We start from the raw sequence: 12,601 nt of genomic DNA on the forward strand, positions 1-12,601 counted from the left end.
TGTGTTTTAGAAATAGCAGAGGGACTGCAATAGGAGAACAGAATGGGAGGCATGGGTAGAGGTGAGGGTCCCTCGGAGGAGGATCTTGGAATAGCTGAGGCCAGAGCAGAAGGGGGCCGGGACCAGGGCAAGGAAAGTGGTAGAAATACTCCCAGTGGATCCTGGCTGACACCTGCCAGGACCCACTCGGTCCTGTGTGCCTGGAGGATGGGGCCTGTGCGGGATTTGGCATGTGACTATCAGCTGAGCGCCCACCATCACTGACCCTGATCCTGCCTGCTCCCCGCTGCCTCCAGACCCTTGTCTGTTGCTCCACCCCTCCCCCCAGCTACCAACCACTTTCTTTCCTTTTTTAAAGAATAAATTTATTGTTTTCATTATAAAAGCAACAACATTGCAGAGTATTTGGAAATCAGAGAAACAAAGACAAAAAACCAGGTTAGCTCCAGCCGCCTCCCCCAGCACTGCCAGCCTCCCTCTGGGCGTGGTTCCCGCAGCTTGCTTTTTCTGACGCAGGTTTTTATTTTTGCCTCCTTGTAATCATAGTATCTGGACAGTTTTGGGTCCTGCTCTCTCCCATTTGCTTGTTGGGAGCTAGTTCCCCGGTGGCCATGGGGTCTGGGCAAATCTCATTTTTTAACGTATCTGGGCTGGCCTGGGGATGGGGTGGGTGGGACAAAAGTTGCTTAAATACACCCTCTGTCCTGCAGTGGGCAAAGCTAAGCACCTTCCCCTTGGGCTGCCCCGTTTTCTTTGCGACTGTTTGTCTAGGCCTGAACCTCCCCAGGTGGGAGGGCCTGGCACCTGGTGTACCCCTTCCTCAGTGCCCCTGCCCCTAGCTCCCCTTTGTGGAGCTTGCTAGGCTGCCCTCAGGGGCCACTCTCCTGGGAAAACGTGATAGACAGACTTGGTTTGCGATCCAGACTCAGCTCTGTGACCTCAGGCAAGTTACTTAACCTCTCTGGACCTCAGTTTTCTCATACCTACAATGGGTCTATGGCAACAGTTAAATAATGGCTATAAAATGCCCTGACACCTTTCTTGGCCTACTGTAAGTGTTCAGGAAAAGGTTGATACTGTACTTTCTCATTTGACAAAGAGTTTCTGAGACCACCTTGGACTAGACGCTGGAGTGGCAGAAGTGAATGAGCACCGGCTCTACCTGTGTGCAGAGCTGAGTCTGGTGGGGAAGTCACCCAGGGAAACACGACTGCACCACCCCTGCACCACTGCAACCAGATCTGGGTGGCGTCCTAACTCCATCACTTGCTGGCTGTGTGACTTTGGGCAAGTTGGTCGACCTCTCTGAGCTGCAGTTTCCTCTTGTGTTAGGTGCATATCTCACAGCGACATGATGCGTGTAACATACTCAGCACAGTGCCTGGCACTTAGTAGGTGTTGAAATCAAAAGTAGCTGCCATTTTTATTGTTATTGTTATTGTTATTCCCATATACAAGGTGCTGTTGGGAACACAGAGGAGTGGCTGACTGGGGGTTCAGGGAAGGCTCCGTAGAAGAGGGAACACTTGAGCTGGGTCTTGAAGGATGAGTAGAAGTTCACCAAGTGGGAAAGGATCCTCTAGGTAAGGAGCCTGCGATTGCAGCTTGAAACCTGTCCACCAGGGCTTTGTTCTTTGGGTGACGAAGGCATCGTGTTCATCCCGACTCCCCTGAGTGCCCCTCACCGCCTCCCTCCGGGTCTGCCTGGGGGCTCTGTGCGCCCACCCTCCTGTCATAGCATCCACCTGTGACTCTGTCCTGGAGGTTGTGGGGTCCCGCTCACGGGAGTTGCCGTGTCCCCATCTGTCCATGTTTCGGATCATAGATCTGTGTCTGTCGGAGTTTGGTGCTGTCTGTCTGCATGTTCCTGTGACTCTGTCTGTCTGCGTCGGTATCCAGGGGACCTCCCAGGCCACACCGTGGTGGTGGGGGGCAGCCTGCATGTTCCCTTGGCCTCCAACTTTAAGCAAATAGCCAGGCCTCCTTGGTCATTCTCCTCCCTGGCCCAGGGTGGCTCCTGCCTCTCACCTCCGTTCCATTCCCTGGGGACCTTCAACCGGTTCCCTCCCACTGCCTCCTCTCCTGGCTTCTCCAGTCCCACCTATGCTCAGCAGGCAGAGGGGCCTTTCTAAACCACAGATTCTGTCCCATCACCCAATGCTTCAAGTCTAGACCCCAGGCCTCGGATTCAGGAACTGCCTTTCTAGGTCTAGCCGTGGCCAATGGCTCCAGGCTCGTCCTGTGTCACAGTCCACGCTGATCACTTTAGCTCCCCTCCCACACTGTGTTGTTTCTCACCTTGGGATTTTGTTAAGACTGCTGCTTCCACCAGCAATGTTCCCCACTCCTTCTCTGCCTGGCTAACTTCCACTCATCCTTTAAGACCCAAAGCATGTATCACCTCCACTGGGAAGTCCTCCCTGATCCTTTCTTTGCATCCTGAGCTCTGGGCTGCTTATCCCTGACTTGTGGGGTAAGAACAAGTGACTTGCCCAAGATCACACAGCTAGTGTTTTGGCGCCAATATTTGAACCTGGGTGCCCTGGGCTCCAACTAAGGCAGGTCCATGGTCCAGGTGAGGGGACAGTAGCTAGGATTTGTGAAGAGGATGCAGTGGATCTGAGAGAATTTGGAAATGGAATCCTGGGGACGTGGCTGGTGGTGGGTCTGAGCTGGGTGGGGGGAGGTCAGGGTCCATGGCAGGAGCATCTGGGTAGGTTGGGATGCCCTACTCAGATTGGATGGCTAGAGGATTACCTATCCCAGGGGAAGGCCAAGTCCAGACTGAACAGCCCATGAGTGGTCAGGGAGGTAACTGGAAGGTGGTCCTGGAGCTCCAGGGGGCAGCCAGGTCTAGGGGTGGAGACCTGGGGATTTGCTGGTATTTAAAGCCCTGGAGTGGATGGACCATCCAGGGACTGGGCCGGTGGAAGGAGAGGCTCCCGCCTACCCTGAGAAGCCTAGGCTCTGGGGGTGCAAGCTGGGAAAGAGACTGAGAAGATGTGGAACCCAGGGCTCACAGCACTGATCTCCAAGGGTCAGGGTGGCTGGGAGGCCATGAAGGATAGGACTGGGAGATGGCCCATGGGCCTTGACCACATGGAGGTCCCTGGTGGCATGTGGCAGGTCTCATAGGCCAAAATTCTTTTTTTCACAGAAGCTTCTGGGTCACGTGTCTGCTTCCTCCACTTAGCTCGGGGCCCCCAGAGGACAAGGCTCTTCTCTTTGCCTTCGGTTCCCCAGCCACCAGTCCCCAGTTTGGCCCAGAGGATGTATCCAGAACCAATGGATGGGTGGATGGGCGGGTGGGTGGCTCTAGAAGATGTTTCATTCATTGACCCGTCCGACTTTTTTCACCTTTTTGAGCAAGAAAAACAAAATGACACCTTGCTCGCCCTACTGCAAGGATCACAGCTGTGTATCTTGAGCTCACCGCCCAAAGTCTTGGCTTCTGTCCGGAGCTTTGAAGCCCAGTCTGCATGTCCTGCCCGACTGCCAGCATGTCCCCTCTGCCCGTCCGGCCTGGACACTCACCTCCTCTGCCCCCAGTTCTTCTGTCCCTCGGCACTGTCCCCAGGCTCCTCCCGCTGACCTTGGTCCTCCGAGCTACCTGGCTGCCCCGCCCAGCACTCTCCCTGATGCCTCCTCACAGCCAGCATTCCTTCCCAACCGCTAGCACAGCATTCAGGACGCTGCTGGCTGGCCTCCGTCTCTCCCCACCTCACCACTCTCCAGCTCTCTGTGGTGTTAGTGGGTAGCTGTTCACTGTCCCAAACCTGCTCCACGTCTGCTCAAGCTGTTGCCTCCACCTGGATGGATGCCCTTCTGCCTTGTATACCTGTCCTAAGCAGATATCCAGCCATCTCTCTCCTGCTTAGAATCTCTCTCTCAACACAAGGTCTGTGTGGCTTGGTTTGACCCCAGCCACCTTCCGACCCTGTCTTGCAGGTCCTAGGACTGCACCGATGCACACTCAACTCGAAGGTTTGTTGAGCGGCTCATGTGAGATGCTCTTGATGCGCATCTGGCAATGAGCTGGGCCCTCAATAAGGGCTCAGAAAATTCACCCCTCCCCCTGCCCACCTTCCCTGTGCTAACACAGGTAGATGTACACCAGGACTGGAGCACTGACCAAATCATGAAGTTCCTTAAGCCCAACCCGAGAAGGACACAGAGGAGTAAATGCTGTGTGGGTCAGATTCCATGACCCAGGGCAGACCCTGCTCCCTGTCTAGGGTTAGGGGTGGTTCCCTCCCTGATCAGGGGTCTGATAAGTGGCGGAGAGGATGCTCTATCCCAACTATGGGACCCCCTACCTTCCTGACCAGGGTGGGGCTTTGGGAAGCCTGGACTTGGCATTGAACTCAAGAGGAGGCGAGGACAGCTCCCCTGGAACAGTCCGAGGAATGGTTGGGTACAGTGGGCAGAGCCCTGGGCCAGGGCAGGAAAGAGGCATAGGGGCCTGGGTCAGTCCCATTTTACAGATGAGAAAAACGGAGGCTCAGATTGCCGATGCCCAACACTGCTGGGCACTGCTTCCTTCCGTTTCCCCATCTGTGTGGCCAAGAGAAAGGGCTTCCTTGGTGGTGTCCTAGCTTCCTCCTCTGCGAAATGGAGGTGCAGATCTTCCCGGCTTCCTGGGGCTCTGGTGAGAATGCTGCTGGATACAGAGGGCATTGTACACCATCAGCGGTGGTGGATAATCATGGGATTGCCTTTAAAATGAGTCTGATTATTTATTCCTTAATTTATTCATTCTGTCCTGCAACTCACCTTGTTGTTGATCACCTTTGGGCCTAGGCACTGGTGATGCCAAGCTGAATGAGACAGGTGTCTTCACTTGCCAGTACTCTCTGAGGCAGCTCCCCAGCTCCCCTTTCCCTCAGCCCTGGAGCCTCCCTACCCTGGCTCTACAGCTCAAATGACTTCACATTTTCCCCAGTGGACAACAGCAGGGGAGGGACAGGTCTGAGACTTCTGAATGGAAGGGTAGTGGGTGCCATGCCATCCTAACACAGGGCCTGTCCACAATCCTACAGTCAGGATGCTTTGTCCTTCCTCCGAACAGCTTGAGGGACTGATGAGCTGGACGCTGGGAGTCGGGCAGATCAGAGTGGGGATCTCAGCTCACTGCTTACTTGCTGTGTGACCTTGACCAAGTTACTCTGCCTCTCTCAACTTCAGTTGTAAAGTGGGGATGAGGAGCGTACCCGCTTTTTAGTATCAGTGTGCCTGGCACAAGGTGGGTACTTAGTAAATGGCAGCCTCCTCACTGTTCTTACTGTATTGAGGTCTGTCTTTGAAAGGAGACGTTCCAGGGACCTGGAGCAGTCAGGGAGAACTCCAGGCAGGAAGTGTTTCTAGTATTGGGTTGTGAGGGATGGGTGGAGAGAAGGGCCGCTTGGTGTTTGTGGATGGCGGAAACAGGAGGGCTTTTAGAGCTGCCCGGCCACCCGAGAAGAGGGCACTCTGATTCCCAGCTGACCAGACTCAGATCCAAACGGACCCCCAGGCTGGGAATGAGAGGCAAGACTTTCATATACAGGTATTGAGTCGTATGCAAGTGGATATTTGTTCCACCAAAGACTGGGGTTTGCAAAACACATTCCCCAGAGGAAACAGCCTGAGCAAATCTGATGTCTAGTCTTGACTCTTGGCACCCTAGCCCTATGGTCTTGGGCAGATCTCTTCTCCTCTCTCCAAGCCTCAGTTTCTTCACCAAAAAGTGAGATAGTACCTCCTGTGACTACTCCTCGAGTAAAGATCACAAGCGATAATTTATATAAAAGATCTTTCTTAAAGTGTTGAGATTGGGTTGTATCCTTACAGAGGGTTTTTTTTTTCCTGAAACCCTCTGCCTGCAATTCCAATAGGGCTTCTCCCACTTGTAGGGCCAGGAAAAAAGGTTAGAGACACTTCATTTCAGGGTTGCCTGTCAAAAGAAGCAGTTCCATGTAAGCAACCAATACCAGTAGGCATTTAGTTAGTGATTTCTGTAAGGGACAGATAAAGAAGAGAAATTTGATAGGGAGTGAGACTTCATGGAATGCCCCTGTCCAGCACAGTCTCTGTAAGTCACCTCTTGACTTACTATAGGGCCACAGGAAGACGTGAGCCCTCTGGAAGACCGAGATAGCTTTGAAGGCCCACCCTTTATACTGCCCTGGTTGCAAAGCCCTTCTCACTGCACAGGAACTTGCGAGAGGTGAGGGCCACCAGACAAATAGTCACATTCTTCTACTGAAGGGCCCCAGGCCTCAGGCCTCTTCATTCCCCTCTTAAGTACAGTGTTCTGACACATCCTTATAGGCAGAATGTTGTACCTGGCCATGCTTGTTTCTCGAGGAGAACTTTCCAGAGGTACAATTCCTTGGGTCAAAGGGCAAAACTGTAATAATTTGAGTCCCCGTAAATCATCCTGCCAAACTGCCCTTCGCAGAGGCTGTTACCTGATGACCCAGGTTGCCCGCTGTGTTCTGTGGGTCAGAAAGGCAGGGATCAGGGAGGGGCAGTTTCCTCTGCTCTGCGTCCATTGACAAGGTTGGCCCAGAACTCCTCAGTTTGTCTCAGGGCAGCAGACTTGTGTGTCTAATCCATGGGGTTGGCTCTGTAGCCTAGGGTCTCTGTGGGGGGGACAGGGATTAGACCACTGGCATCAGGGTGATTTGGGAGGGGTGAGCTGGGGGGTGCTCTGTTCCAGATAGGACCTTGCTTTCTGGGGCTCACTGTGGGAAACACTGAATTCCAGAGCTTCAGCCTGGAGGTGTGGTTCTTTGGGCCTGGTGGGAGTCCTGCTTTGCTGTGGGATGAGGGTCCCACGGGGGCAGGGATCCCAGACACTGGCCCAGACTTGAGAGGGCATAGCTGATGGGAGCTCACCCTTGGCCGATGGGGAGGGCCCTCTTCCCTGTGACAGTCGCTGTCTCCCCGCAGGATGGCCGAGCCTCGATTTAACAACCCCTACTTCTGGCCCCCTCCTCCCACCATGCCCAGCCAGGTAAGACGGAGCGTCGCCCCTCCCGCCGCCCTCCCCTTCTCGGAGCGGCTTGGGTTTGGCTGCTGCCTGCGGGATGAGGGGTTCGCGGGTGGCCTGGCAGGCCGGGGCCGGGGCCGGGGCCGGGGCCGGGGCCGGGGACGGGGCCGGGGCCGGGGACGGGGACGGGGACGGGGCCGGGGCCGGGGACGGGGCCGGGGACGGGGCCGGGGCCGGGGACGGGGCCGGGGCCGGGGCCGGGGCCGGGGACGGGGCCGGGGCCGGGGCCGGGGACGGGGACGGGGACGGGGACGGGGCCGGGGCCGGGGACGGGGCCGGGGACGGGGACGGGGCCGGGGACGGGGCCGGGGCCGGGGACGGGGCCGGGGCCGGGGCCGGGGACGGGGCCGGGGCCGGGGCCGGGGCCGGGGACGGGGCCGGGGCCGGGGACGGGGCCGGGGACGGCCCCAGCCCTCTCAGTCCCTCTCCTCTCCCTCCCTTAGCTGGACAACCTGGTCCTGATTAACAAGATCAAGGAGCAGCTGATGGCGGAGAAGATCCGGCCGCCTCACCTGCCGCCCACGTCGGCCTCGTCGCAGCAGCCGCTGCTCGTGCCACCGGCGCCGGCCGAGAGCAGCCAAGCGGTCATGTCGCTGCCCAAGCTGCAGCAGGTGCCGGGCCTGCACCCGCAGGCTGTGCCGCAGCCCGACGTGGCGCTGCACGCGCGGCCGGCCACCAGCACGGTCACAGGTACCGCGGGGCCGGGTGGGCGGGGACTACCCGGGAGGGGCGTGGCCGTGTCGCCCGCAGCGGGGCGGGGCAGGCAGCGCCTGGGACGGGGGTGGAGCTTCCAGACTTGGCTTCCTGTAGCCTGTTGACCTGCTTCACCAAGCCGGCCAGAGGGGGCCGAGGGTGGGTCGCTTGCCAGTCAAGCAAGCCAAGTCCACACAGAGAATTTCAGGAATCCAAAGGAGAACCGTAACCAGACTTGTGTGGGGGATTAAAGGGTGAGGGAAGACTTCCTTGGGTGGGTCCCCATGCGAGGAAGAGTTGGTGGTTGACTAGGGAAGATAGAGTAGCATGTGCAAAGCGAGGATGTGTGTCGAAAGCAAGAGTAGGACAGCGTCCAGGTGGGGAAGATCAAAGGGTGATGAGAATCATCACCATCACGTGGCAGCTAACTCCAGGTGAGCATCTGTGTTCATCAGTGTTCGCGTTATCACTCCCAGCCCGTTCGGTGGGGTGGCTGCCTTTTACAGGCTGAAGTACAAAAAACAGCAGCTTCCTGTGGTTCACCCTAACGTCTCCATTCAGCAGATGAGCAAGCTGCGGCCCAGTTTCACAGCCAGTAAGCGGCCTAGACAGGCAGTGTGGTTCCAGAGCCCAGGCGTGAACCCTGTCGGTCTGTCGGGGCTCTGCTGAGGCACCAGATTGTGAAGGACCCCGAGGGCCACCTGGGCAGTTTGGATTTTTACCCTCGGGCAGTGGGAGCCCGTGCAAGTAGGTGAGGTTAGAAAGCTGGGTCTCTGGCTGTGAGGTGGAGACGTGGCTTGGTGGGAGACCGGCATGGAGGCAGGGAGAGCTGCAGGAGAGGGTGGTGGCATGGGCCAGGCAGCGGCAGAGAAGATGGAGAGAAGGGAAAAGAACTGAGGGATGTTGAGGAGGAAGAGCGGGGCTGGATGAAGGGGTGAGGAGTGGGAGGGTGGGCACCGGGGACTCCCAGGCATTTGCCAGTGAGATGGAATCGTCGGAGGAGCGGGGTACGGGACTGGCTGTGAGCCCAGTCCTGGATAGATTGAGGCTGCGGACTGGGAAGACATCCTAGGCAATATTATGGGCCTGGGCTGCCTGGTGCCCACCTCAGAGCCTGCTGGACAGGCTTTTCCTGGTGGCCACTGTAACTGGGCCGTTGTTCCTCCTCGAGCTGGCCCCTGCTGCCAGCCAGACACCTCTCCCCGTCTCCCTCCTCCCTCTCAGAGATGCCCAAGAATCTTGGGGCCCTATGAGCCTCCCCATCCAGGCCTCCTCCAGCCACCCTCTGCACATTCCCTCCTTATTATGACCTTATTAAATTTATTTTTTCATTATAAAAGTAATATTAAAAAAGTAATATAAGCATATTAAGGGAAAATTGGAAAAAAAGAGAAACTAAGAAAAAAAAAATCATAACCCCCAGCTCGTAACCCAGCAGCTTAGAGAGCCTTTAGTCCGTTTCCTTCCTTTTCCATCGTTTTTGTTTGTTTTTTAATGTGCAGGGGATGTGTTTTGCTGAGTTTGTGGTAAGGCTGTACCCATGCCTTTAACTTTCTTTTCCTACTCACAATTTTATCATAAACATATTCAGTGCATTTTTATTATAAAGGTAATTCCTAGTCATTATAGAAAATTTAGAAATTGCAGACAAGCTGAAAGGAGGAAAAAAAATTAACCCTTGTCCTACTATTGTTAGCATTTTCATATGTTTTCTCTGTATTTATTTTATTTTATCCTTTAATCACAGATGTAAAAAATGGATGAATTCACCAGGTAAAACATTCAAAATAATAACGGAAGCAGATAGCGTATGAAAATCTCCTTTTACCAACAAATTCTTTGCCCTCCCTAGAGAGAAGCACAATTTATACATAGTTTAGTTTGGTGTGTCTCTTTTCAGATCTACTCCTGTGCTTTCACACACACACACATTGTCTGTGTATACATGTGTCATTTGGATATGTGTGTTTTTGAATAGGTGGGTTCATGCTGTGTATGATTTGCTTTTTCACCTGCCAGCCCAGTTTGGCATTCTTTTCCTCGTCACTGCATGTCTTGTCTTGTCTTTGTGGTTTCCCTGTTCTTCGTCTTGTGATGAACCATGTCTCTTTACACAGCCCCTGGTGAGGATAAGCACACTGTGTCCAGTTTTGTCTGATCATTGTTTTGTATGGAGGTCCAAGTACACAGATCTTTGTGCTCATGTGCAAATAATTATCTCTTTATGGGCAATTTCTAGAATTAGAATTACTTTGTCAAAAGTTACGTACATTTGAAGTTTTAATGGCTGTTGCCAAAGCACCCTTTATTATTAAGGTTGATAAGCATACACTCCTAGCATGTATGACATACGCCTGTGTCAGCTCTAGATATTATCTTTTCTAGTGCACAAATTTTGGGTTTCTTTTTTTTTTTTAAAGTGTGGTTTTAACTGTATGATAGATATCATTTTCATTTTTTTGTGTACTTTTCTTGATGTTATAAATGTTTCTAGTCCCTTTGTTTTTAAAACAATAACTTTTAATGCAGAACTTAAAAAAAGAAAAAGTTTATTGCCAAAGAATCAGAAAGTTAAGCCAAAAAAAATGTTTTAAAATTACCCCTAATTCCACCATCCATATCACATGTTGGTGCATCTCCATCTCCTACTTAACTTTTTCTGTGCCTTAAATTTTCTTTTTTAATTTTACAAACAGTCTTCTTTTTATTGGGCAGTTGATGTTCAGTAGAGAAAATTGATCACAATTTATTGAAACCTTCCCTAATATTGCATATTTCAGTTGCCTCTGATTTTTGCTGTTACAAATGACAATAGTAGTGAACATCTTTGTGCTTCAGAGTTTTATGTTTGTCTGTTTTTTGTTGGGCGGATTTCCAAAGTGCCCCTGTTATAGATAATCAGACTCATTTAGTCCTTAGATGGGCTTCCCTGGTGGCTCAGTGGTAAAGAATCCACTTGCCAATGCAGGAGATGGGGGGATTCCATCCCTGGGTCTGAAAGATCCCCTGGAGAAGGAAATGACAACCCACTCCAGTATTCTTGCCTGGGAAATCCCATGGACAGAGGAGCCTGGCAGGCTGTAGATCATGGGGGTTGCAATGACTTAGTGACTAAACAACAGTCCTTAGGTATCTAAAGAATCTTACACGGCTCTCATTTATTGACCCCAAGGGGAGGCTCAGAAAGACTGGCGACCTCTCAAAGACACACAGCTGGGTGGCGGGGGCTGACCCGGGCTCTGGCTGCCCCTCATCCCTGTCCCCACCCCAATGTCTTCACAGGTCTGGGAATCTCCTCCCGGACCCCGGCTGTGAGCACGTCAGAGTCGAGCGCGGGCACGGGTACCAGCAGCCCGTCCACGCCCACCACCACCAGCCAGAGCCGCCTCATCGCCTCGTCCCCCACCCTCATCTCAGGGATCACCAGCCCCCCCCTCCTGGACTCCATCAAGACAATCCAGGGCCACGGCCTGCTTGGCCCCCCCAAGTCTGAGCGCGGCCGGAAAAAGATCAAGGCGGAGAACCCAGGGGGGCCGCCTGTTCTCGTAGTCCCCTACCCCATCCTGGCCTCGGGCGAGACTGCCAAGGAGGGCAAGACATACAGGTGGGGGTCTTGGTGGGAGGGGTCCAGCGGGCTTGGGACGGAAGCTGTTGCCTCGGGGCTGCCTCCGGAGCCTAGCATTGGGGGATTGCAAAGTGGGGGGCCCAGAGACTTGAAGGTGGAGGATGTGGTCTAGAGGGGTGGGGTCTCCTGACTCTCCCACCCACAACCCCTTCAGAGGTGGGGCAGCCTCTACCCCACCACAGCCTGGGATTTTGAGAGTCTATTTCCTTCTCTCTTCAAGCAGTGTTCTCAACGCTCAGTGTTAGAATCATCTGGAGAGCTTTTCAGAAATGCCAGTGCCAGGGTGGTACCTCCAGAAATTCTGATTTAACTTGTCGAGGGGAGGCATATGGAGGGCCTGGGATGAGCCATTCCAGGAAAGCTCCCCAGATGATTCTAAAGTGTCTACAGCCAGGGCAGAGAACTCACCGAGTGTTGGAGCCCCTCCCCAAGAACCACGGCCCACTAGGCAGCTCTTCCCGGTGAGGTGGAAGCTTGCTCCCCCGCCTGCTGCCCGTGTGCCTCGGGGGAAGGATGTCCAGGCTGGGGGCCTGCCCGTAGCCCCCCACCCTGCACCCTCCTCCCAAAGCTCTGGCCCTGGTGCAAGGTCTGTCTGACATAGAGGGTCTCCCCTCAGCTATCCAGGCACGGGTTGGAGGGATCTTCCCAGGGTGAACCTGCCTCTTGCCCACAGGTGTAAGGTATGCCCGCTGACCTTTTTCACCAAGTCCGAGATGCAGATCCACTCCAAGTCGCACACAGAGGCCAAGCCCCACAAGTGCCCGCACTGCTCCAAGTCCTTTGCCAACGCCTCCTACCTGGCCCAGCACCTGCGCATCCACCTAGGCGTCAAGCCCTACCACTGCTCCTACTGTGATAAGTCCTTCCGACAGCTCTCCCACCTCCAACAGCACACCAGGTGAGTGGCCGGCCTGGCGCTGCCCCGTTGCAGCTGGTTTCAGCTCAGCACCTGTGCCTGATGCCAGGACCTTCTCTAGGTGCCTTCCCCAGACTCCTTTGCTTGGCATACAAGGCCTTTTGTGATACAACCTCTTTGATCCTACCTGGCCTCAGCTCTCACTCCTTGCCCTTCCCACCATTTGTCACCCTGTTGGTCTTTGCATGTGCTGTGTCCTTTACCTGATACACCATCCCCCTCCTTTCTCTTGTTTTTCTGGCCCTCTCTTATCCATCTCTCAGTAAAACCTCCAGGAAGCCCTCCCTGGCCCCCCTGAGCCAGTTCCACAGCCGTTGGGCTTCCCCATCCAAGC

The 12,601-nt window shown here is 54.4% G+C and overlaps 1 protein-coding gene and 1 long non-coding RNA gene across 3 annotated transcripts in view; one reads left to right on the forward strand and one right to left on the reverse strand.

Moving 5' to 3' along the window:
* Positions 1–1,480: 1,480 nt before the first annotated feature.
* ZNF362 (zinc finger protein 362) overlaps positions 1,481–12,601 on the forward strand; it is a 30,475-nt gene continuing 19,354 nt past the window's right edge. Inside the window, exons 1-5 of the mRNA XM_061148499.1 lie at positions 1,481–1,583; positions 6,934–6,997; positions 7,477–7,723; positions 11,009–11,330; positions 12,025–12,249. Coding sequence (XP_061004482.1) covers positions 1,546–1,583; positions 6,934–6,997; positions 7,477–7,723; positions 11,009–11,330; positions 12,025–12,249 — 896 coding nt within the window. The 5' untranslated portion in view covers positions 1,481–1,545. The remainder of the gene's footprint in view (positions 1,584–6,933; positions 6,998–7,476; positions 7,724–11,008; positions 11,331–12,024; positions 12,250–12,601) is intronic.
* LOC133060776 (uncharacterized) lies at positions 1,555–7,672 on the reverse strand. Of its 2 annotated transcripts, none has more exons than XR_009693832.1 (4): positions 7,546–7,672; positions 6,450–6,623; positions 4,774–5,932; positions 1,555–4,657 (listed from the first exon to the last, which is right to left on the reverse strand). It is a non-coding gene; the product is annotated as an uncharacterized LOC133060776 (long non-coding RNA). The 2 variants fall into 2 exon arrangements; XR_009693833.1 differs by having other exon boundaries at positions 1,555–4,660.

Source organism: Dama dama, chromosome 8 (genome assembly GCF_033118175.1).
Source record: "Dama dama isolate Ldn47 chromosome 8, ASM3311817v1, whole genome shotgun sequence".
NCBI classification, from domain to species: Eukaryota; Metazoa; Chordata; class Mammalia; order Artiodactyla; family Cervidae; genus Dama; species Dama dama.